Here is a 25524-nt window from a genome sequence, read left to right on the forward strand (position 1 = left end):
TGAATGGTCCATACACCAATAAATATTTGGGCTAAAATGCTGGGAATGAAAGAAAGGCAGGCATTTGGTTCACAATTTTATTGAAAATGTACATCAACGGAATCCAACTACAGTCAGATACTGTAATACTGTAATTTGTGCCGTGGAAGGGTATATGACTACAAGAAGTGATGGCAGATGCTAGAAAATGTATGTCATCAATGTATGACATCAAAATGTTACTTTACACTGAAAGAGGTTCACGTTCAAAGATCATATTTCATAAACAACAAATCTCCACTTCAATACACAAAATATATCATTATAAATTATATAAATGCAGGAGTATTCTTCCGTATTTATCTTGGATTTAGACCAACTCCATCTTATAGTAATATTTGGGAAAGTAAAGGGTACTGGTATAGCACAGAGCAAATATACATTTGTGAAATCCACTGGACAAACTTAACAGCAATGAATATGAAATAAAACAGCAAATAGAGATAAGGGCAAAAACAACAAGAAGAGAGGTCAAGATCACAAAAGTAATAAAGTAAAAAGAATATGCATGCAAAAATACAGAATAGGCTTGTGATTGTTAAAGCACAATGTGTAAAAGTGCACTGGATGTGACCTACATGGTATTCAAGCAGGGGCAAAGTAATTAGTCGAAATAGTGCTCAACATAAATATTGCTTTGGCTTTGACTGAGATCGATTTTTTTTATTTTAGTTTTTGCTAGAATGCTATCCAATAAACATAACTAAATGAATGGCTTCCCATAAAAATAAGCCCTATCAAATTCTACATTATTGAATGAGTGAATCACTTAATAGCAGGCCTTGATGGATTGAGAAGTGTCATACATATGTGTGGCAACCACCTCAGAACCAACAGAACAAAAAACAAACGTAGTGCAGGTCATTGCAGTTTTGCTTGGTGGGAAAAATCTAATAGATGATTTAGCTGAACTGTCAGACATGGAATTGCATAAATTATGCATTATTGATGACTTGTTCATTGTCATACATAAACTGTCAAATCACACAAGAGCAGTCGCTTCATGTTTAATAAGACATAATAGCAAATTCAGTTGGTGAACTGATGGATTCAACCTCGCCTTGATACACCTGAACAAATTGGTAAAAAACCGCTATGGTCAAAAATACCATGTGAGCCCACATAAGACCATATACAACAAAGCAGAAGGAAGGGAGATTATTTAAAAAAGGTTGATGCAATGAGAAAGACAGGAAGAGGAATTGGATGCTTAGTTGTGGCCGAAGCTGCAATCCCCTCTTCAGGTGGCCAAAACAGATTAAAAGAAGCTATAGAGAGACAAAGACAGGAAAAAAAAGGAAACGCAGGTTAGAAGGGATACCCAAGCAGGAGAGCTTACAAGAACTTTGGAATGCAGAAGGCAAAGATCTTGAAATGCAAGGAATATCAGCAAGAAAACATACATTTAAGGTCCTTCACATAAGTGCTTGATTTACAGCTGAAACAGTAAGTAAATTTGATGGTGATGCATCGTATAGATTCTGCTTGTGGCACTGCTAAATGTTATCAACACAATATAATACATTCTTTACTTTGAGAGCACTTTATCTCACACTAGTGGTCAATACTGAATCTTTAGCAAAATATACAAACCAAAAACTATGAAGAGATTGAAAATGAATATGTAACATCCGACCTGTGTGTGTGTATTATCTTACAAAAAACAAGTGCCATTTGTCATCTGGATACACCACATCAAAAACACTACAGTAATACAAATAGGCACAGGCAAAAGCAATAAGCAAGCATTAAATTGCACAAGGGCCACATGTAAACTGCAGAATATAAACAAAGGAAAATATTTTATAGGATATATTAGGCAGAGAAGATGATGGTTAAGAAACCCAGAGGCATGGAGTCCACAAAGCCTCAGATCACAATTGGGATTCTTAATACTCGCAAAGGCCGGTCCCTTAGCAAAGCTTGAGGGTTGAGGACCTACTCAGTGCAGAGCCAGGGATTACTGCAACAAAAAGTGAATATAAATACACACAGTGAGCAAAGAGAAAGCAATGCCAGTCCTGTTGATGTACATATCCATCCAGGCACATCCTAGAAGAATGAAAAACATTGAATAACCTGTGGTGGTTTTCTTTCATGGTGTCCTGTGTAACAAAATGTAGCCCAAGGGATGACCCATGGCTAGATATATCCAATTTCACTGTGTCAACAAAACCTGAGATTAACAGAAAGTCACTCGTCTATCCACCTAACAGTTGACATTTATTGGAAGCCATGATGTCCTCAAGAACTCTGGATATGAGGGAAAAGATACTTGTTAAAACTTAACAGCCCTAACATTGACATGCCTTCTAAAACAAACTAGAAAAATAAACCACAAGCAAAACAAGTTGTAGGTCATTCATATTACAATAATGATAATACACAATGATTAATGGCCACAATTGCAGAAATTCGTGAAAAATTGGCCTTTATTTTCTTTGAGATAAAATATCTTCTGTAATACTGATACAAACTCTGTATGTATATCCCTGTAGGATTTTGAATAACCGTAGAGCGAAAAACAGTGCCTTCATATATGTATAATATAAAAAGAAAGTTAAAATTGCACTGACCTTTATATATGGTGTTAGTGTATATACACACATGTGTGTGTGTGTGTGTGTGTGTGTGTGTGTATATATATATATATATACACACACACACACACACACACACACACACACAGTATTGTGTATATATACATTGTTTTCCTTCACATTTGTGTAAACAGTGCAAATGTGAAGAGTAATATAAGTACTATATGCACATGACAATGAATGAAGTATGGCAGAAGTGGAAAGAGATTATGCTCACATCTACTCATGCATAAGGCTAAAATGAAACAATATCTGCCAAGACACATTTCTTGTGACAAATCACAATAAAGTAAAGACTCAACATATTCTTAATGTTAAAATGTGATGAACAATTAAAGATGGCAAATTAGCTAAATATTTATTTGGAATATTCTGCTGTGAATTCTTTAGGACCAATATCTATTTGGATAGAACGATTTGAATAAGGTGCGAGTGAAGTTGCAGATTGAGTAAACTAAATTTGAGTATGTCCTATATTTCTTAATATATAGTTTATGTTAGTTCTGTTTAGACATCACAGGATATATTTGTGAAAGATCATTGATCTGAGAACTGCGTAGATATTAGTCTGAACCTTCAGTGTGAAGATGTATTTCCGAGGGGCGGTTACAAACAGATTCCAACATCACAGCAAAAAAGTCTCACTTTCAATAACTCTGGGATGAGCGAAATGTAATGCAAAACTGAGGAGTGCTTACTTTTACGAGTTAACATTACACCTTCTCCATCTTTATTTTAAATTATGTGTCCCAGCTACAATTAAACGTTACTCGCAAGCACGTTTTCTTTGCTGGTTTAACAGCGGCTAAGAAGATGGTTGCTACGCCAATGGGCTCCAACCATTTTATATATAGTTTACCTAGAAATGTCAATGGCGAGATTGCATGGAGCAAAAGAGGAAATGTTAACGGTTAATGGTCTAGCATTGCAGATAAAACTTAAGTGTATGATTTAAGTTGTCTTTACACAGTGGTAAGAACTTTTCACAGGTATGCTTTTCGTGACGTCCTGGGAAGGATGCGTAGGTAGGTTTGTTTGTTTTTCTTATTTATTTTACACTATGTATAACATGTATCCTGTTTGTGTTCACAATGCCAGACTGCACAATTGTACCGTTTTTGTTATGAACAACAATTGATTAATTTCTTTCCTGTGGCAGATACATCTGGCTTCCAGGCTACCCATTCACAGCTTTATATTCAGTGATTTGCCATTTCTGTGCAGTCAGACAAATCAATGGTGGAGTTAAATTATATCACAATCTGGTGATACAGTGCCACTATTTTCTAGTGACTTTCACGTTTTAGCTGTGACCACACAGCGAGTATAACTGTATAAGGCACGGTTGGTTGTTTGGTACAAAATTGCTAAGCACAAATTGAGCTGGTTGCATTTTATCACTGATTGCGTGCTTGTTAATCTGGTGAAGCAACCACACAAAACGTTATAAATATTCATACATTTTACATTCTATTCTAGTATTCATTCAAAGGGAATATCTGGCATTTTTAATTTGTGCTAAATTGATCAGAGCATAGCATTAATCTTTTACTCAGTCTACAGTGGTTATCCTGGATTGTCCTTTAAGTGTGACTATTTGTATTGTAATCAGCAATCGCCCACCAGCTGATGATTGTTTCACCTTAGCCACCACACGCTTCTGTCCATTACAACATTAAAGCCTGAAACATACTCCATGCAAGTATGCAAACGCAAATGATGATGCCTGGCCCAGCCAAGTGAACATACTCAACATACTCACTTTTGCACCAGTGGAGGTAATAATAAACCGACATAGTTAACATTTGACACTATTGCCTGCTATAAGATAATAGAGCAGAGAGAACACAAATCATGAAGACAGACGGCTTCATTCTGTTATTGCCTGATATAGAAACCCTTGCTGCAACACACGTAATGCTTGCGTTGCATTCAGATTCTTGAGGTGACACATACCAGAATGCGACGACACATGAAATCCATCTCACATAGCTTGAAGTGCCCACGGTTGCGTATATACACATGGGTTATATATTTCAGGCTTCAGTCATGTAGTAGGTTAATGTTAAAGCACACTTAGTCATGCAAAGGACAACTCAACATAAATCACGAGAACAGAAAGGTACTTCTTTTCATATACAGTATATAAAAAAAGAACTAAACATCTGAATAATAGCTTGCAAAAATGTGTATAAAAGACAAGCATCATTCAGCAAAAAGGAAAAAAAAGGAATGCGGTTGAGAAAAGGCTTCCATTCAAATGGCAGCAGGGTTCTTCCACTGAGCAGAGGTACATGTGTGGGGTTGTAATGGGGTAAGGGGATGAGGGCACTGCAAGGTTGATGGGGTGAACATTCATTCACAGCAGGCTGAGGGAGCACTTTTTCTACAGGAATCCTCAACTGGAAATGAGAGAGAAGGGCTGTTATTGCTTTCTATCAGGTAAAACATTAACTGCACATACCATTTCACACCAGTGACATCATATTTTGATTAGTAACAAACTACACGGCTTGTGGCGGTCAACTCAAGGTCTTATCCCTAAAAGCAGATAAGAGGATGCAGCGGTGGGGTTATTGTAATAATTTGGAACTAAAATAAATGCATCGTGATAAAGTACTTTTCAGCATCATTATACTGACAAAGGTAGTTTAAATCCACAACTCCAAAATAATCTGTCATAAACATTTCTTACAAGTGGTGGAAAATATCTAAGTATATTTACTTAAGTACTGTGATATTTACTTGAGCAAATCTATGTTTTAATACTTTCTACTCCGCTACATCAGAGGCAAATATTGTACTTTTTACTGTACCATAATTATTTGAAATGTTTTGTTGCTAGTTACATTGCCGATTTAGATTATTAATACAAAAATGTCATTAAACATGTAAGCCCTATGTCATACTTTAGCTATTCCATTATATCAGATCTATAAGCTCACAAACCGTCACGATGTGACTCTGTGAGCTTGTACTTCTGCTACTTTTGAAAAGATTGTGAGTCGTGACACCTTTAAAAACAAAACAAGCGGGAAAAAAACCCATTCATAATATGTACTTTATGTATATTTTGATGCCAAAATTATGTAAATGTAATCAAGTAAATTTTTGAATACATGTCTTTTACTTTAAAATATATAAATACTTCTTCCACCACTGTTTTTACTATCTTGACTGAGCCTCTTTTAACCTCAGCAACACAGCAGATAGTTCATCACTTCGAGCAATGCTGAGTTTAGCTGAGTTACAGACCGCAAGGCAAATGTCTTCTGTCTATAGTTGCTCCCCATCCCCCCTCCTCTTACCCTCCCCAGCGGTTGAGTGTCAACAAATAACATATCTCTCTTCTTTGGATTTGGCTGTTCTATCCGCACAAGAGGGGGCGATATGAGACCACTACGAGACCAACAAAACATGTCCCAATCAAGGCTAGGCCCTGAGGCTAACTCGCTGCATTGGCATGACCTCGTAGTCCCCTCCGCTCAGGCCTGAATTGGCTCTTTGTGTGACAGCAGGGTTGGGTAAGAGAAGGACATGGTTGGATCACAATAGCAGATTGTTGTGTATTCAGAGGGCAGATGGGGCAGTAAATCAAAATGAGGGAGGGTAATGGTGGAGGGATAATAAACTGTCTGATTTAGAGGCTGGCACAGAGACTGTAAACACCAGTGCCAACCCAATGATGATCTGCTCAGCTGCTGCCTGCAACAGATGTCACCGGTGGCGGTGGCTCAGGGGTAGAGTGGCTGGATGGTAACCGCAAGGTTGCCAGTTCGAACCCGGGCTCCCTTAGAGCTAGTGTCAAAATGTCCTTGAGCAAGACACTGAACCCCAAATTGCTCCTGATGTGCTGGCTAGTGCCTTGCATGGTTTCTCCCGCCATCGGTGTATGTGTGAATGGGTGAATTGATGCACAATCTATGTAAAGCGCCTTGGACAAAGGGGCTATATAAATGCACCATTTACCACCAATGAGTGATATGAGTAGCGATGCAACTCAAATACACAAATTATTGCAATGGTATCAAACTGTGTCTATATATCTAAATGCATTTTAGAATAACTGCCCTCTCACCATCTTAGTCTCTCTGGGGATATCCAATTGATATTTTGAGTGTTAGTTGCTGGCAGCCAGAGGATAGCTCTGTAAACATTTACCAGATGTCTCAGCAAGCATGCAGCAAGTTGGTGGAGGAGTTAATCGGAAAACATTATGGATGCAATAGGTGACTCATGCACTTAGTATAATATATACACAAAATGCAAAGCCTCTTGGGAGCTGAAGAAAACATCAAATGTGGCCTTGATATTAAATGAGTATTGATTTTACATTTATTTTACAGATTTCATAATGTAAAAAATGAATATCTACTTAAAGGGGAATGTCACTTTAAAACACTTCTGGGGTCATTTTCACATCTGCACCCCAGAGAGATTTTAAGCTGCCCGATTCAATATGCCCATTCAACATCAAACTACCGGTACACTCATTTTAAAAACTCAATTAATTAATCTCGAGTGATCTAATCCTTCCAATTAATGGGAATACCTTAATCTTTGTATTAGTTATTATGTTACTATTGTGTAAAAGCAGTGTGCAGTCGGTGTGGCTTATAATAAGTAAAAGCAGTGTGCAGGTGTGGCTTATAATAAGCTGTCATCCTCACACACACATTGGGGATGACCAATTTACTGAGGTACAGTCACACTCACACCCAGCTCAGAGTCGAATTAGTTTGGATTCAGGCAAGGTGTGAATACAATAAACACATAAATAATGATAAAAAAAATATGGGCATATCGGTTTGATGGGCGAGATCTCCAACCAGGCGGTTGGAGATCTCCATCCGATTCGACACCGGACTCCCTCGAATCCCCGAATTTGAAGTCGATCGGTCAGACGTTTCTCGAGATACGTGAGCTACACACGTACACACAGATGGACAGATTTTGCGCATTTATAGTAGGATTGTATTGACCTACTCTACCAACATATAGGTCAAAATAATGTTTTGAGGTGAGAAAGAGCCCAACGTAACACAGCTGCCCAGTGGAATATGCAGACAGCAAAGACAAGTGGCAGTGAAGGAAACTAGTTAAAAGGGTGAAAATGAATAGAAAAAATAATGCAAAGAACCTTCTCAGTGCAAATGTGTTAACCATGAGAGCACACGCTCTGAGGAGCAAAATACATTAGCCCCTTTTATGACCAACTCTGAACCTACACAGTTGTGGATATCAGACAAATTTTCAGCACTCTTGCCACTCCCTGTCCCCTTTGTTCATAATACATCTGCATAGCCAGTACACTGCTGGCTTTAACTTCAGCATTGAATTCTTTATATTTGTTTTCATATATGATGGAAAGAAAACTGCAATATTCAACAAGTTAGTAAAAAACTGTTAGACCATTAGTCTGAGAGTCTATAGTTAGATCACTGGTGCAAGGCTCATCCAGCCCAAGACTTCTTCTATGACTTATTTCCACACAAATTGTACAGTTTGGAGCGGATAGACAGAAACCACGTTAACCAAGTATGCAATGACATTAACAGGACAGACCAAAATTGCTCTCCTTCTGGCAAAAGCATAATGTGCATAAGTTAAATGGAAAGCTTAATGAATATGTACGTCTGCCAAGTGGCTAATGCACATTTTAAGTGCCAAACAGACTTGATGATTACCATATGGTCCAAACGTAAACAACACAAACAGCTAGTGGCCATGATATTCATCACACTGGCATGTACCCTGCTATGGACAATTAAGACAAAGAGAGAATACTGTTCCTCAAACCTTTATATGTCAGTGTGTTTTACTGTTCCACTTAAGCTCATAGTGTACTGTACTGTACTGTACTGTACTGTACTGTACTGTACTGTACTGTACTGTACTGTACTGTACTGTACTGTACTGTACTGTACCTGCACCTGCACCTGCACCTGCTGAGGTGTGAGGATAAAAGCTCAGGTAGAGCCAGGGGAGGAACAAACATACTTACTTTTTCCTCTCTTTTTCTCTCTTGAGCGTGGTGGAGCCTCCGGCCTGCTGGGCTTGGCTCTGCAGAAGCTCTGCGGCAGTCTTTTTCTGTTTGAACATGTTGAGCTCATCGTCCAGCGATTTCTTCTTATCCTCCAGCTTCTTCTTCTCATCCTGGTGGAGTTTCTTCAGGCGGTCAAACTTCTCGTGCAGCTGCATGTGGAATAGATCGAGGAAAGCAGGAAAACGCATGAGCAGCGAAAAGGCTGGGGCAGGAAAAACAAATCAATTCCAGTGGATCTTGGGATCCACATGGGAATCCTGTGGTTTCAGCCCGATCAGAGAAGGTAATAGTTCTGTAGTGTACGGTGTTCGGTCCAGTAGTTCTGGACACACAGACAGACATTACAGAAGTCCCTCTTATTATACGGCTGGATTCCTGCAGAGCCATGCCACAAAAACATTAAAAGGTAAGCTTTACATCAATGTCAAGCACACACCTCTTTCTCTGCCTCCTTGAGCTCTCCCTCCTTCTCTTTGACCCTCTGCACGAACATCTGCCTCATCTCCTCTTCCTTTTTCTGCAGCTCACCCATGAACTCGTTCCTCTTGGACTCGTACGTCTCCTGCAGACTGGCCGGTGCACAGGCCAAGAGCAAGAACACTGTCAAGGTTTGAAAACTCCTGATACAGAGCCAATTCACAGACGTGCTTAGAGTTGGGATATAATCTTTTTTTTTAAAGATATTTTTGGGGGTTTCTTTTAGATACAAAGTAAGTTGACAGGAAACGGGGAGAGAGAGATGGGGGCGGAAGACACACAGCAAAGTTCGTCGGGATCGGGATTCGAACCCGTTGCTTGATGCTTGATTACCAGCCAAGGTGCCTGGACCGCTAAGCCGGCCCAGGCTAGGGATATAATATCAATATTGTGATACGAGTCTGTCGGTCTTAAATCCAGATTAAATCTTCTGAAAGGAACAATCAATGCCACTGTTTGGTAATCATATCCATATTGTTGTTGTTTTTCACAACATTTATTTAAGTAAATAGCTTCCAAAAGTACCAAAATACATCAATCCCCAAAATGTCGCCACATTGTCGGTATACCATACCTGAAGGGCTTGCTGTCCGGGTCTGTATCTTTGAAACCCATCTCTTCCAGTTTGCAGCGACGGTACAGCTCGTAGTGGCGCGTGTGCGTCTGCTCCCGGAGGTCTTCCATGTTAACCCTGATGAGCATCTCTCTAAGCTTGACAAAGTCACAGTGGCTCTCATTCTCCACTGTTGAGGACACAACATGGCCATTGACCGTCACCATCCATAAATCGTTTTTCTATGGCTGTACAAGAAAAATACATGCAACTGCACAATATTGTAAGGATTATCCTGCCACTTGCACCTGCCACTCGCATCGATGCGTATCAAGGGTTTAACAACAACAACGTAAACCCTGTACTTGATCGGGGTCCCCCAGGACTCAAACTAGGTCCGCTCAAGCTCCTTTTTTTCTGCTACACCAAACTTCTAAGATGAAAATGGCCGATTGCAATACGTCGTTAGCTTGTAGATCTGCCATTTCCGCAGATTGTTTGCCCCAGAATAAAGACACTGGGGTTCATGTGGTTAAAGTTTTGCATGGCTTAGTCTGGCACTATGCCATGGAAAAGTGCCACTATGCTATGCCATGGAAAGTTTTCGCTAATTATCTGTCCCTCATGCATTATTGTTCACATTCTCCTCAGGGATGGTGGATAGTGTTACAGTGCATCATTATAGTAATCATTTCTCGTGGTCAAACTCTCAGAGACCGGGGGACCCAAAAGCAGAGTGTTTAGGGCACATACTAGGTGCTCATTATTAATAAAGGTTCAGAAAGTGAAATACAAATGTGATTATTTTAAACACAAACATAGAAATGGCAATCAATAGAATGATTGCAAAGAAAATAATCAATATTTGCAGGTCTAATGAGGTCCATGCTGACACTTTTCATGACCTGGCATTTGGTCTTATTAGTTAGAGAGCGTACAGAAATGCAGTGTACTGACCATAGAGTTATAAAGGATTGCCCTGCGGACTGCTATTCATTTCGATGGAAGTTGCTCAGTGGCGTTTTGAAAATGTGGAAGTGCTCAATGTTAAACCCCAGCGGGGTTTCCTTGTGCTAAATGCACGGGCCCGCCTGCAGTCCAAGCTCTGACCAGTAGGGCCAAGCGCTTCAACGTTGACCAGCCCTTCTGGGGGCTTGGTACCGACTAGGGCTGCACAGAGAATGGTGGCATAACTGAGCAACACCACACACTGTGTTCAAGTAAACGATCTGGACACGTTCTAGGTGCACACACACAAAATGATCCATACTGTGTATAATCATTTGTATACAAATCAAGACAAACTTAGTCATGCATTATTGAGTTGCATTCTAGATCAAACTGAGCACCACACTGCCTATGCAACAATCTACAATAACACACGTACGCACGCACACACCAATGTCAGAGAAAACCCCAGGGTAGTATTACTGTATTTAAGCTCTACATGCTGGGAAGGCTTAGCGCTTCTACACAGCACACCAGCCCCTGAATACACAAACACAGAAGATATAATATAAACAAGGAAACATCTGACATGAGAGGTATCCTATAGCCCAATTCTAGATCCTTGACCTTTCGCCATACACTACACTCCCATGACCTGTTAATCTATTATTATGATCACTGATGTAGACATAATATTTCTCTACATATGAATGTAGACTCCTGCTATGCATTGATTTCATGAACACATAAACAGCAGTTATGCCCTGCAGCCTCTTGCAGCTGTTGGAGGGAGCTATCCAGGAGGTCCATGACACAAGGAGGGATCTCCAACTAATTTCCTGTGTGCGACGTGACCCAGGCTTACCCTGCACTGTCCCCCAGGGGTACTGCCGAGCCTTCACCATCTTGTTCCCAATCTTTACCTCCTCCGTGCTCCCCACCACGGCAAAAGGCAAATGGCCCTGTGAAGCAGAGAAAGATTAGTGCCATCAGTCTACTGACCGTCTGCCACACCTGTGTTCTCCATGTAATAAACACCTGAATTGTGATAATGCACATTGACGGTGTACTGAACATGGGTGTTTGATTTGATAAGTGGGTAATTGATTTAAGTTTGTTTACAGGATAAGGAACTGTTCACACTGAGATTTGCAATCTGACAAAAAGTACAATTTTGGCTATTTTAATCCATTGCTGGGGGACCTTACAATGCAATCCAGCAAAAGTTGAACTACTCTCAAGAAGGAAGAACCTTCAGGGATATCTTATAGTGCTCCTTTAACCACTTAAACCCAATCTATTTTCGTAGAACATTATATTGAAAATAGAGGGTATGTGCGTGACATCATCATACCAGGAAGTTATGCTGGAACACCTGAAAAGAAAATGACTTTCTGGCCTTGATTGCCGATTGCATTAAACAACGTTATACGACGTTAAACTCACTTTGCCACTCGATTTGCCGCGACGGACATGCACTTTGTACAAATCTGAAAAAGCTGTCGTGATATGACCCCAAAGATGGGTCTGTGACCTGACCTCCCATAAGTGTGTGGCCGTGGTAAGACTGCAGGGCAACAGTTAACAAGACTAAAGGAGTCAGCAAGGAACAGCAGTTTCCTCACTGTAATGTCTCATGAAGGGTAAGCCGAGCCGTAGCTCACAGTGACCAAAGGCCATTTCCCACACTGTGGGCTTCCGGCAGCGTGAGCCCACTTCAGTGCTTGGTGTGACTTCCTGACAGCGGGAGCAGACACAGATGGTGCTTGTTCTGTGTCCAAATCACATGTTTATGATGTGCACAAGTACAAGTAAATGCATTTCCATTTTACTCAAATGAAAGTTGTGGCAAGTGACACTGCTGCATTCTCCCTTGACCCATTAAAAACTGGAAAGCATCTGTGTAATTTTAAATTGTAGCCATTCAAAAATAGCAGATCTACAAGCTCATAGTACAGGGATACTCAACTGGTGGTCTGTGGGCCAAATCCGGCCCGCCAATCAAGTTGGACCGGCCTGCGGAAGAGTTCTAAAACTAGTTAGTGAATTATGGCGCATGTTATATTCCATCATATTCAAGGGCTAGAAATGAGACAGACTTTAGTCACTTTCAGTTAGAACACTGAAGAGGGGAGGTGTGTGTGTGTGTGTCTGTGACCAGCTAATGCTTGTTGACGTTAATGCATCAAGGAAGGCGATTCTCGCCTTTCTGCGTTTTCAAATAGGTCTACATTTTATCTCAGCTAGCATCTCAAATAAAGGTTGTGATAATGCGCGTTGTGTCCGGCTCCCGGCCCCTTGGGTTTCTGACAATGTGGACCCCTGAAATGTAGTTGAATAGCCCTGAAATGTTGTTGAATAGCCCTGAAATGTAGTTGAATAGCCCTGACATAAGAATAATATATACAGTATATTAAAAATCATTATATACCATTATCTAACCATAGCAATGGTACCTGTGTCCGACTCCTTACAAAGGATGAACACAAAGTCTTAAATTAAAACCTAAAAAAAGCAATGACAACAGTTACCAAGTTACCAGCCTTACATTCATAGTGGAGTTCAATTCTGCCACTGACTCATCATCAATGGGAAACTGGTAGATCTGGACTCCGTTGCTAACAAGCTCACTTGTAATCTTGATCTTGAACTTGGTCAGCTCGCTCTTAGAGATGGCATCCGATTTGGCAATTATTGGAATAATGTTGACCTGTCGGGGGAGGGAGACACACAAAAAAGGGTGATGACGATTATAATGCTTTCAGAGATGCTGCAACCATCTGCAGCTATTTTATTCACTACGTCTGTGAAGTCTATAAATATATATTTTCTTACATAACGACGACAAAACAAATATAGCTCTGGTATTTTTGTCAAGAAAAAAGATGAAATATAATACAAATCCTGTCCAACCATGGTAAGCAATGGCATACAAATAATCTTTTCTGAATATATACACAAATGTCAAATGTCAAAAACAATCTCAAACTGGCCTTGGCTCAGAGTTGTAAACGTCTAGCTGTCTGGCAGTCTGTGCAGTGCAGAGACCTTAGCTGAGATCTCATCCGTCGCATTTAGTCATCCAAGAGGCAGTAATACGTCAGCCTCTCCTCTGCTATTGTGTGGCATTACATAGATCACATCCGGTTTAAGTGTGTGTAAATTCCTAAGCAGACCTTAGCCTCTATAGAGAGAATATGAATAGATCCTGGGACGTCGCAGTCTCATCTCCATAAAGTGCCTAAACACATACTTCTGCTTCCATATTTTTGTCTTCTGCGCTCCACAGTATGCTGAGATATGGTTTTAAAGGAGGAGAGTATTTGAAAGCTGGAAATATTAGAAGTCAATGCTTCCAACTCTTAACTCTGGGGATGTATTTGGCTATCACACTTACAGTAAGTGCATTTTTATCATACGCCATCTCATCAGCCTTGAATACAAAAATCACACCGGGCACTCTTATCATCGTACATCATCATTAATCTTTGTTTGTGTAGGAACGAAATAGCCAATTTGCTCATCTACATATGACGGAAATTCTCCATTCATTGTCAATGGCATTTAATGTTTGTGTTAGGACAAAAATCTACACCATAGCTGAATATAGCAAAAATAGCACACAGGGCAGTTAACCTCCATCTCATGCTCTTGTGTCTCTGAGAGCTCTCCAAAATTGTGTTAATCGTAAGAGTAACTGTTCAAAGCATTTCTGGTAACCGTGTCTTGTGTGAATAAAAGGAGTGAATGAGAAAGTGAGAGGAAACAGATGGGAGTGAGATTCAGAGCGTTTTTTTGTTTGACTAGCTAGCCCCTACTAGACTAGACTAGAACATGGATGAGTGCATGTGTGTGTGTGTGTGTGTGTGTGTGTGTGTGTGTGGAGGGGAGGTATAGGACAGTATACTCAAACATCCACCCACCATTTGCTCAACAAAAGAAAAGGCTTTCCCTCCCACACATAAGTGATGGTTGGAGTGTGCCCTTAGCACCCACTACATCCAAGGATATTTCCTATCTGGCTCTCCCCATAGGCTCCTCCTAGCTATTAGCAAGGGATGCTACCGTACAGATGCTAGAGGTTGTGTGACTTGTGTACACAGGGGAGATTCTACTCTGGGTCACAGTGTGGCGAGAGCTCGGTGCATCTGCTCTGGCAAACATTGAGGGGGTTCGTTGTTCAAAAGCCAGTCAGGTCTATGCAGAGGCTTTTAGGAGGCGGAAACTCAGGGAAACGAGGCTGCGGTCACCAAGACGACTGCGTTTCACAGCTGACCTACACCAACGCATTAACAAGGCTGGAACCAATTTGTATTGCTAGCGGATGGCGCGGGTGTGGAGTTTATGACCCGCGACCGGAGCAGTTGTGGAAATGCCTCCAGTGACACATGATCACTAAATGGATTTTTATCGACTATGTTCAGCAGTAGTTTACGAATTGTCTTTAAGCCCATGGCTGAAAAAAAGAAGCCCCACAGTTAGCTCACCTTGCTATCAAGTTTCTTCATGGTAACCAGGTCCAGAGATTTGAGGGAGTGTCCGGTGGGAGCAATGAAATACAGGCAGGCGTGGATGCGTGTGTCATGGTAACTGTGTAGCGTGCGCTTAATTTTCAACTCCTCCTGCAGATAGGCTTCAAACTGGGCATCAATGAACTCCACAATGGATTTGTAGCTGTAAAAGAAAGACGATTGAAGTTATAAAGAGGACAGAATTTAAATTCTAAAATACATTTACATATACACAACCCAATACATATGGGACTCACCATTTCACTCTTTCATCTCTTTTTGTTTTTCGTAAGCAAGCAGTTTTATTCTTTTTTGTTTCTTTATTTGTTTTTGGCTTTTTGCCTTTGATAGTAGTGAAGACAGGAAAGTGGGAGGGAGAGAAGGGGAGAGACAAGCACGCGACACACTGTCAGGCCAGAGCCTACAGTGAATGTGGCATGCGCCTGGACCACTTGGCCAGCGGGCACCCCAGCAGTTTCATTCTTTTCACAGATTACACTATTCTGTATTGTATGAAGTTGACATGATCTGCTTGGTGAGGGTCTCTAACCATGTTCTTTAAACCAAATGTAACTGGAGTGGGGGGTGGCATATACCAGCTAGATCAAGAAAGTGAGGGTCCATAAAAGGAATACTGAACCCTAAAAGCTGAAGAGATTCAGCTAGCAGAACATGAGTGAGTGCACACATCATAGACCAGATGATGCTTCAAAGGTTACTGCCGTTGACAAAGATACACCCCCCCCCCCCCCCCCCCACCTACACACACACACAGGCGCTATTCACATGACATGGGTAAAATACTGTTCTTCCGCAAACCCCCTCCGTGACCTACAAACAATCAGATTCTAATATAAAGTGTGATCTTGGGCGTGCTGACCTACAAGAGTCTTTCTGTAACTAGCACAACCTTCCCCTCAGGGGCCGTACAGAGCAGCTTTCCACTGGGTTTTTTAGAGAGCCGGGTCTCACATGTTAACACCCCTCACTCTGATCTCTACTGACCAGAAGAGCTAATAAGCAGAGGACAAGCTTAGTGGCAAAGATGTCCACTGAGGTCCTTCCGATACATGGGTATATGCCAAGTAGATTCCTCCTTTTAAACTAGGACTAAACTTATACCTAAACTATACTTATAGTTGCGCACTGGTGTTGCGTGCAGCAAATAGTAGATATACAAGCGGCAGCTCACAGCACGTAGCATTCGTGACACGATGTGAGCTTGCAGATCTGCTATTTACTGTCTGCACAGCAGTGCGCACAAGTCACTTCGGTGTCGCCATGTCGGGTTACATTCAGCAGCGCGTGGTGCATTCTGAGCAGCTGATTGATGTAAACATTATTTGAGTGAGTGCGAATGGAGCTTGGTAGTTTGGACTTTGGAGAGATCTCTTGACTAGCAGCAAGTATATGCTGCATTTTGACGACTTAATGTCATTCACACCGTGGCCATGGCTACATAGACCACCCACCCCCCTTATTATTATTTTTTTGCAGATCCGCTGCAATCTGATCTCATAATGGCCCATATGAAGTCCTCAAGACAAAATCCGTCCCCAGGATGGAGAACTTTAAGCCCTGCTCCCTTTTGACTGATACCTGTCCATTTAAACTCTAGACGGGGCTGCCCCAAAGTTATTAGTGCAACCATACCAGGCAGCCGGCGAAAAATAGAGTTCTCAACAGGCCCGAAAATTAAGGACCGGCCCTACCTGGGCCCTCATCAAACCCTGTACACTCAAGACACTGCCCCCGCTGCCACCCTTAGATCTCCATATATGGAGCTGACCTGTTCTGATATTGATCTGACCTCATCAAACCCTGTACACTCAAGACACTGCCCCCGTTGCCACCCTTAGATCTCCATATATGGAGCTGACCTGTTCTGATATTCCATATGTTGATCTGACCTCATCAAACCCTGTACACTCAAGACACGCTCCATATATGGCCAGTACAGATCCATTCCATATGTTGATCTGACCACCCATGCTCGCCCAGCAGTCTGCCGTCACCCAGGGGGGATGCGGGAACGCTAAACGGCGAGGTCGCTTCTCGCCCTCAGGCTTCTTACTGGTAATATATACAACGATTACAATTTACAAATTACTGGCCATGACTTCGCCACAATCACACTGCCGGGTATGTTTTCCCGATAACTACATAATCTAATATTAAAGAGGTAGTGAGCATGGGAAGAACTTTGGATTGTATCGCTACCTGGGCGTTATTGATCCTATTCATCTGCTGCTTCTGTGCTGAGCAACCAGAAGCAGTGATTCTATTTACTCTTCTCAAACTGGTATCAAAATCACACTTTTTACCACAAAAAAAACAAAGCAGATTCTCTGATTAAATTTAAAATAATAGACATCAATACTTTTGACTAAGTCAAACAGATGCACTTGATTTTCATACATTTCATATGAAATACATATAAACAATTTAAAATAAAATTAGATTTTTAAAGTAAACACATTACTGAAGTTATAGGACTTTCTCCTAGATTCAGTCACTGAGAAGATATTAATTCAGCTATTAAAAATGTGTACAAATACAATTACACTTAACCATAATTAGAAACTGTCCCAGCATGTATTAAAGACTGACTAACTAAAGTTCACTATATCCCTGAAGTAAAACAGTTTTTCTTTGAAGCCATCATAATTTATAACCTGGGTTGTAGTGTTAATAGAAATGTTGATACTGTGGACTGGAGATGGCCCTGGTACTGGAAAGTGGAAAGTGAAATCGCCGTGTCTCCAGGGTTAAATCTGATAGTCCTCTATTCATTCTGTCTGACAGAATATAGTACAATAATGAATGATTGAGAGATAATGATCACATCATGCTCTATATCACACCCCTGAAGCACCTATATTAACTAATTACTATAACTATAGCATTAATTTTGTCAGAAAATGTGCATTTAGTACATCTCTTCTCATGTTAAAACAACTTGGCTATATCCCAAAACGGATTTACAGCTAAATAACAATCAAATGATCAAGATGTCATATACTTGAATGACATTATTGGAGAACTTTGAGATATACCCAAATGAAAAGTGCAATATAAATTAAATCCATTATTATTATTATTATTAACAATTAGAAATGTACTTGATCTCCCTAAATTAGCTCAAACAAGAAACAAGGAACAAGTCCCCAGGACTTTCTTCCGTTATCCTTTTAGCCCTAATGTCTGTCAGTACTTGTTGTTAACGCTTCTGAGTTCTGACTAATAAAGTATTCAATCAATCAAAAGAAGCTTTGCTTGAGGCATCTTTGTGTCATTCCTGAGAGAGATTTGAGCTTTCTCACCTGTCCTCTTTGTTGATTTGATCTCCAAAGCCCACAGTGTTGACGACAGTGAGCTTGAGGCGCACATTGCTCTCCTGGAGTTCGTATGTGTTGGACTTGAGTTGGACTCCAGGTTGGTTGTGTTGGGTGGGCTCGCCCTCAAACTTGGTGTTGAACAAGGTGTCCATGAGAGTGGACTTCCCAAGACCCGTCTCCCCTGGGAAACGCAAGCAGAGAATACACACTCATCTACAGTGTCATCTGAATAGCTTTTTATACAGGACCAGTGCCTTTCCAGTATAAATGGCAGCTATTAAAATCACAAACCCAACCATGATATAGGGCTTAATTAGGGCTTGATTACAGTAAAAAAAAAAAGTAGACATGACCAAAGCATTTACGGGGGTCCCCAGCCAAAAACATTGAAAACCCCTGCTATACTGCACAAAGCCTAAAATGAATTGTCTCATCTGTCGTCTTATCAATTTCTTTACAAAGAGCATGCTGTGAGAGACACTCGTCCAAGCAACCAGGGCCTACATAATGACAGGTCTGCGTTCATCCTGCACACAGCCTTTAAGAACATGAATCAGCGATTGAAATTGTTAATATATTTAATTTGACAATCATACTATATTGTAATTGTTGTGTGACTCATGGAGACTGACAAAGACATACTGCTGCTGACCGGGACAACAGATCAGGTCATTCTGTGTTTACAGTTGATTCTGCTAAGCTCCAGTCAGAGATGGAAGCAGGCCACACTGACTCATGGATGCACTGATGTACTCTGACATTGTTTCACGGCTGGAGGCTGTCAGCTGACGCACTCAACTCCCCTACTTTCCCTGTAGCAAAATGTATTTTTGGTCGTCAGAGCTAATTCTACACTGGCCTTCACGCCGTGTTCCAATTCAAGAAAACTAGGGCCAGATATTTCCCTTCCACTTTCTTTTGGAAACCTTGGGTCACTGTGGAGCCGTTTTTCAGAGCAACTTGGCAGTGTCTTCAGTGTCTTCTTGACAAATAAAAATGACCTCTGGGTAATGTTTTAGTCAGAGTGGTAGGTAGGCAGCACAGTCTACTGCACAAGTAGATAATTGAATCAAACCATCCAAAACCAGCTGTGAAAATCTGATGGAGAAATAGGAACCATTATACAGCCTAAAATAATCACTCATATGCGTTTGCTGCCTGTAGTGACCCGTTTATGATACGAATGCGAAAATGAATCCCTCCGCCTACAGATCATATTTCAGGTATTCGAGTGATGCTTTTACTACTGTACAACTGCTTGCATTTTGAACCACGTACACAAACTTTAGAAAGAAAGGTCATTAAGCTCCTATACCCTCTGGCAAAGCACAGAACTTTATGCAGAGACCATTATCACAATTTCTCTTGCATAGCATTAACTGTTCTTTATTAAATGCTTAGAGAAGGGGTCGTTAATGCCATTCTAATGGTTGTCCACAATGGTTGTCTCTCTCTCTCATTAGCAGGCAACAGTGCAGCACTATCCCTCTCTGTTTCTGGCACAACAGCGCCCCTACTGGTACTCAGTCATATACTGGTGCTCATTAACCAACACAGACACACATAGGTGAACACAGGCATAGGTGAACAAACACGGACATTGCTGTTCCTCGGAGTGGTTGCACCACTCAAAAATATTGTTAAATAAAGCCAACAACACTGCAGACCCTGCAAGACCCTGATGCGAGACAGGAGGGAGTGGAAACGAAACTAGAGCAGGGATCTCTGAGTTGGTGTCAGGTCAGCTAGGCTACTCAGCACTCTTGCATCGCGTCGCAAAATAAAGCACAACACAGTGATATGCCACATTAACTTGAAACATAAACAACAGCTACATTGTGTATTGTACTATAATAACTATATAAACGCTAACTGCTTCTTTCTATCAAAGAAGGTGAACAAACAATGCATCATACGGTGGGTAATGAAACATCACAAAAACAAATGAATTGAGGTAAATAAATAGGAGACTAGGCCGTGAAACACATTACAAATATTAACAGGTGCAAATGGCAAGCACTTGTACTTCTACATTTCTTGTTTGTTTCAGGAACTTGTGAGAAACAATTTGTAGTTGTACCAAAACATGTACGCACACAACACGCTCATGCTACTGTATGCAGTGCATGAGGCAGGCATCTGTTGCATGTCTTCCTCTGAGAATGTGAAGGAGGACAACTGAAGCAGCAATAAGTGACAGATATTCCAGCCCCCCCTCCCCCAGTAGAACATTTATGCAGCTTGGTTGAAGTGACACATTGCAATTGCTCTTGGGAAGTTTCCAATGGAATTGGGAGGAAACTGAATGGAACGATTTAGGCTTACTCTAAAAAAAAAGGGCAATTGTCTCATTGTGTGCAGTTAAGTGGTACTTATTACAAGACCTCATCATATTTGATTACTTTATGACCAGTCACCACAGCTTATAAAATTATACAGTCACTATCCAATGCTAATAAATTAATCTTGCCATTACTTTATATTTTAATAAATGAAAGAAGTCTCACATTCACACGACGTGCCATTTGTTGCTCGTACAAAATGCAATTTAATGCTGAACACAGTAACAGTAAAATCCTCAGTGTGCATTTAACTGTGACAGTGTGAAATGGACCAATAATATGTATGGTCTATATTAAGCATACGACTACAACTACCTATATCATTTAATTTTACACATATCTGGAAATGCTTTAACCATGGTAACCATGGTAACCATGGTTCACCAGTCAGAAATAATTTAAGTCAAACACAGAGTGTATTCCCGTCAGCTAATGGACAACCCTGACGTACACTGTGGCGAATGAGTCCCGTTTTGCCTTTAGGAAAGAGGAGAACATGGTTTTGCCACTTGTGTGTCACACTCACCAACACAGAGGATATTGAAGCAGAAACCATGGTTGACAGACTTGTTGACCAGTTGGTCAGGCATGCTGTCAAAGCCAACATGACCGGCTAATGGGACGGCGCGAGCCCCTTCTCCCTGCAGACAAAATCAGCAAAACATGCATGCAATGTGATCAATGATTATTTGTGCCATTTAGAGTTTTAGTTTTTCTTCCTAAGCATGTTTGATCGTATGTTGTTTTGACAGATAATAGGTTTTATTGTCTCCACCATGCCGAAGGCATGGGGATAGAGTATGTTTTACTGTCCGTCCGTCCGTGTGTGTGTGTGTGTGTGTCCGTCTGTTACCAGCTAATCCCCGGCACCGTTAACGCGGTCGATGCCAAACTTTGCACACATACTCCCTGGATGCCAACGATGAACTTCTGACCCACATTTTCCAGAACGGCCTGTTGTAGCACCACCCTGAAGCAGCTTTTCACATTGCCTACCTATAACTGCACCAATCTGCGTGAAACATTGCATGCACACTCCCTAGAGGCCAAGGACAAACCTTTCACCTGCATTTTTTACATCTGCCTTTTATAACGCCACCAGGAGGCCGACTTTTGTAAAACACATTTTTTATATTACTCCTCCAGATTCTGTCCAAAAATATTGCAAATCGTTAGTTCGTTACACAATATCTCTGTAGTCATGTACTCAAGACGAATCTGTCCGATATTTCATATCGCATGGCTATAATTGGTTTTCAAAGTTTGCAGGTTTGGCCCATTTTTAACAAAAAGCCTCAAATCATGAACGCAGAGTGCAATTACGTGAAATCTTTCTCGCACTCTCTTCGTAGGCCCACCCTTTTCACATTGGCCTGTTATAGCGCCACCAGCATTTGGATTTTTGCGAAACACATTTTTGGAACAAAATGCCTCAAATCATCCAATTGCCATCAAAGGCATATGAAGAAATGGGACCCTTTTCACAATTTATTTTGCATTTATTTTTAACCTGGTATACTACTTTGAAGCACTTGTTTTCTTTGCACTCTACTTTGTCTACAATTACAATTTAGGCATTTAGCAGATGCTCTTATCCAAAGCGAGATCAGACTAAAGTAAAGTAAGCATTAACCCTAGTCAACAAATGACCCGGGTAAATAAGTCACATAATAACATTAAGTAGAGTGCAAAGAGAACAATGCCTCAAATAAACTAGTGCACCAGGTAAACATCATTCAAAACTAGCATTTGTCGAAACAACATGTTATCTAAAAACATAACATTCTTAATATTTGTGGTCAAAAAAATAAAATCTAAACAACATATCTGCATGCATAGTAAACTACCATTTATCGAAAAAAAGACTGACCATTTATTTACCCTGTCATTTTGTTGACGATAGGGTTCATGTAATTTACTCAAATCTCACATTTGGTCTCTGCATAAGAGACTGGATAGGAATTATTAAATAATTTGTAAGGTTATGAAGTGCCTTTCATACCTGATGACATGAAACGCCTTGTGTACATTTGTACAACATACATAAACTTACATTTTTGGCTTTGTGAATATTTAACCATTTATAATTAGTGTTAAAAGTATTTTGATTGTATTTGTCAAAGACAGTTTGCTTTCAGGTGCTTGTTGATTCATTTCCCGTTTCCTGTGTGACAGTTGGAAACCACAATGTACAGGAAGGTAACATTGCTCACTTCAAGGAGTGAAGTTAAAAAACCTGCAAGAATGAGAGTATTTTGATTGTCCAGTGTGTGTGTGTGTGTGTGTGTGTGGTTTCTTTTACCCTTACTTTTGGTTGCTTGCTTCCATCACCAAATAAGACCATTAGCTAAATGTCTAATATAACCCTACATACAGTAAGTGTATGTGCATAATGTGCGTGTCTGTTTCTAGAAAAGGCCACAAAAAAGTGTTTGTTTGTTTGTTTGTGTGTGTGTGTGTGTGTGTGTGTGTGTGTGTGTGTGTGTGTGTGTGTGTGTGTGTGTGTGTGTGTGTGTGTGTGTGTGTGTGTGTGTGTGTGTGTGTGTGTGTGTGTGTGTGTGTGTGTGTGTGTGTGTGTGTGAGAGAGAGAGAGAGAGAGAGAGAGAGGAGAAAGAGTGGTGGTGGTGACCAATGACCATATCCATTCTCTTGCTTCCTACATACACACAGTAAAGCATGGAAGTACAGGAAAGCATGGAATTTAGATTACATAGCATAGCCATAGTTCTCAAACTGGACCTCTCCAACCCAACCATTATGTGGCTTAATATAACACAACTCTGCTTTTTCCAGGCATGATTTCGAGGCAGCCTGAGAAAGATTGAGTTTAAGATTAGATTAAAATAACTTAGATAGCTGATAGTGGTAAACACTTGAATTTGGATGGTTGAACCCGGGTTTAAACAGCTGAAGGAATCCTTGAAACACAGAGGGTAATTTGACTGAACAAATAGCTCCATGCAGCATTCCAGAAACCATTCCTTCTTTTAAAGACATACATAGAAGTGCCAAGTGTCTTCATTCACTCAGCAGAGCTACAAACTATATCAACAACTAGCAGCAACTACATGGCCTCACTATTCTGAGGAATCCTATAGGCCCCTATTGTATATTTATTTTGTTTTCCCAGAGTATTGAGGCAAATCGAAATTGTGCATTGCAAATTGCAGGCCCATCCCTAATAACGTGCCAACATACCGTTAACCAGTATTAGAAGCATAAAGCTCTGATGTGTATTTGTGTAATACACATGATCAGACAACGCCCGACACTGACCAAGAACATGAAACAATAATATTGATCACGACAGTGAACTGTTGGAAATTGAAACGCTCAATGAATGCATGGTATATTCTGTCGAGACACGGCAACCTTAGATAGATTACCAGGGCCATACATTAACATACGTGATACCGTTTCAGTTTTTGGCCAAAAAAACCGATTACACAAATGTAATAAGAAACACTTTGCAGACACTTTGCTTGCAAACTAAGTGAATCGATATATAGAGGTATATAACGGTCGCCCCATACATTCTCTGCACAGCTTCAACCATTTTACGTATACGGGACTCAATGGAGATGATCAGAATTATCGTGGATTAAAGAAACGCGATTGTAAACATAATAAGATTTGAAACATATTTAGACGGACACAAATCACGGTGTGTTTATTGCGATTAAAAAGCATCCTTTTGTATAATAAATACAGGTTTACTCACCGCTTGCCTGGCTATCTCTGTGGACGCCATGGTTCTAAAAGGCTTTCACTACACTAGGCAGGCAGCAGCCCAGGAAGCTGCACAGGATACTATATTTGTTGGACTATGGTCGTACGACGGTGTGGCGCGCCGAAAATACCCGACCTATAAGCTCACAGTTCTTCGCGACGCGACGCGCTGTGAGCTTGTAGATCGGCTACCTTCGGAACCACGAATCGGGTTTACAGAATGGCTTGTGTGGAGGGGAATGTACCATGTTGTCACAATTAGCCCTACTCTATAATCATTAAAAAATGAATGCCTATGTTTTTTCTGTTTTTAAAAAATACTACAAAAAAATATTTTTACAGAATACAATACATAATATGTAAAATAATATATGTATATTAAATGTGTCTAGAAGATTGTAATTGAGCAGTTGATATTGAGCAGGTACATTTTAAAAACGTGTAGTAAAATAAAGCATTTAAATCCCCCATTTCAAATGCCTTGATGGATCCTCCTAGGTAGCAGGGCCAAACATTTTTTTATTTGGAGATGGAGGAGGGAGCAGTAGTATTTTAGTGCATTTCCAGGCTATATCAGCAGTAGTTAAAGCTTAAACGTTTCTGGACCATTGGACTACACACTAGACACTACATTATTCACAGTTAGATAAATTACACCCAAATCAATTAAACTACAGTAATAGGCTACATAGCATGACTGACTCATGATAATAGGCTGCTACTACTACTACTACTACTACTACTACTACTTCTACTACTACTAATAATAATAATAATAATAATAATAATAATAATAATAATAATAATAGCTCAAATGTATTTAGTGCTTTACAAAATACGCAAAGCACTTTACATGAAACACTAGGAACAGACAACAAGAAAACAAAAAAAAAGCAAAACAATTAAGTAACAAATAGGCTACAATGATGATGCAGATGATA

General features: G+C 40.5%; 1 protein-coding gene across 3 annotated transcripts; it reads right to left on the bottom strand.

The window, feature by feature from the left end:
- Nucleotides 1-63: 63 nt before the first annotated feature.
- On the bottom strand, nt 64-24673 carry septin6 (septin 6). 3 transcript variants are annotated; one of them, XM_080774479.1, is made up of 10 exons: nt 24576-24673; nt 21381-21495; nt 18498-18693; nt 15151-15337; nt 13212-13373; nt 11529-11625; nt 9737-9905; nt 9122-9254; nt 8644-8834; nt 64-1307 (listed from the first exon to the last, which is right to left on the bottom strand). In XM_080774479.1, exons 1-10 carry the CDS (start codon nt 24603-24605, stop codon nt 1298-1300), a joined length of 1290 nt encoding a protein of 429 aa, XP_080630605.1. In that variant the 5' UTR covers nt 24606-24673; the 3' UTR covers nt 64-1297. The 3 variants fall into 3 exon arrangements, with proteins under 3 accessions (XP_080630605.1, XP_080630604.1, XP_080630606.1); XM_080774478.1 differs by having other exon boundaries at nt 64-2002; XM_080774480.1 differs by lacking the exon at nt 64-1307 and adding an exon at nt 2453-5041.
- Between the last annotated feature and the right edge of the window lie 851 nt (nt 24674-25524).

The sequence above is a fragment of the Protomyctophum bolini genome (assembly GCF_963924005.1).
Source record: "Protomyctophum bolini genome assembly, chromosome: 10".
In the NCBI taxonomy this organism is placed as follows: domain Eukaryota; kingdom Metazoa; phylum Chordata; class Actinopteri; order Myctophiformes; family Myctophidae; genus Protomyctophum; species Protomyctophum bolini.

What these genes read in the sequence shown, in the direction of transcription:
- septin6 (XM_080774478.1), bottom strand. Translation starts at nt 24,605, where the DNA reads ATGGCGTCCACAGAGATAGCCAGGCAAGCG. An exon ending in AATTGAACTCCACTATGAAT is followed by an intron (nt 11,626 to 13,211) that starts GTAAGGCTGGTA and finishes TCTGCTTCACAG; the next exon opens with GGCCATTTGCCTTTTGCCGT. An exon ending in CCGGACAGCAAGCCCTTCAG is followed by an intron (nt 9,255 to 9,736) that starts GTATGGTATACC and finishes TGCACCGGCCAG; the next exon opens with TCTGCAGGAGACGTACGAGT.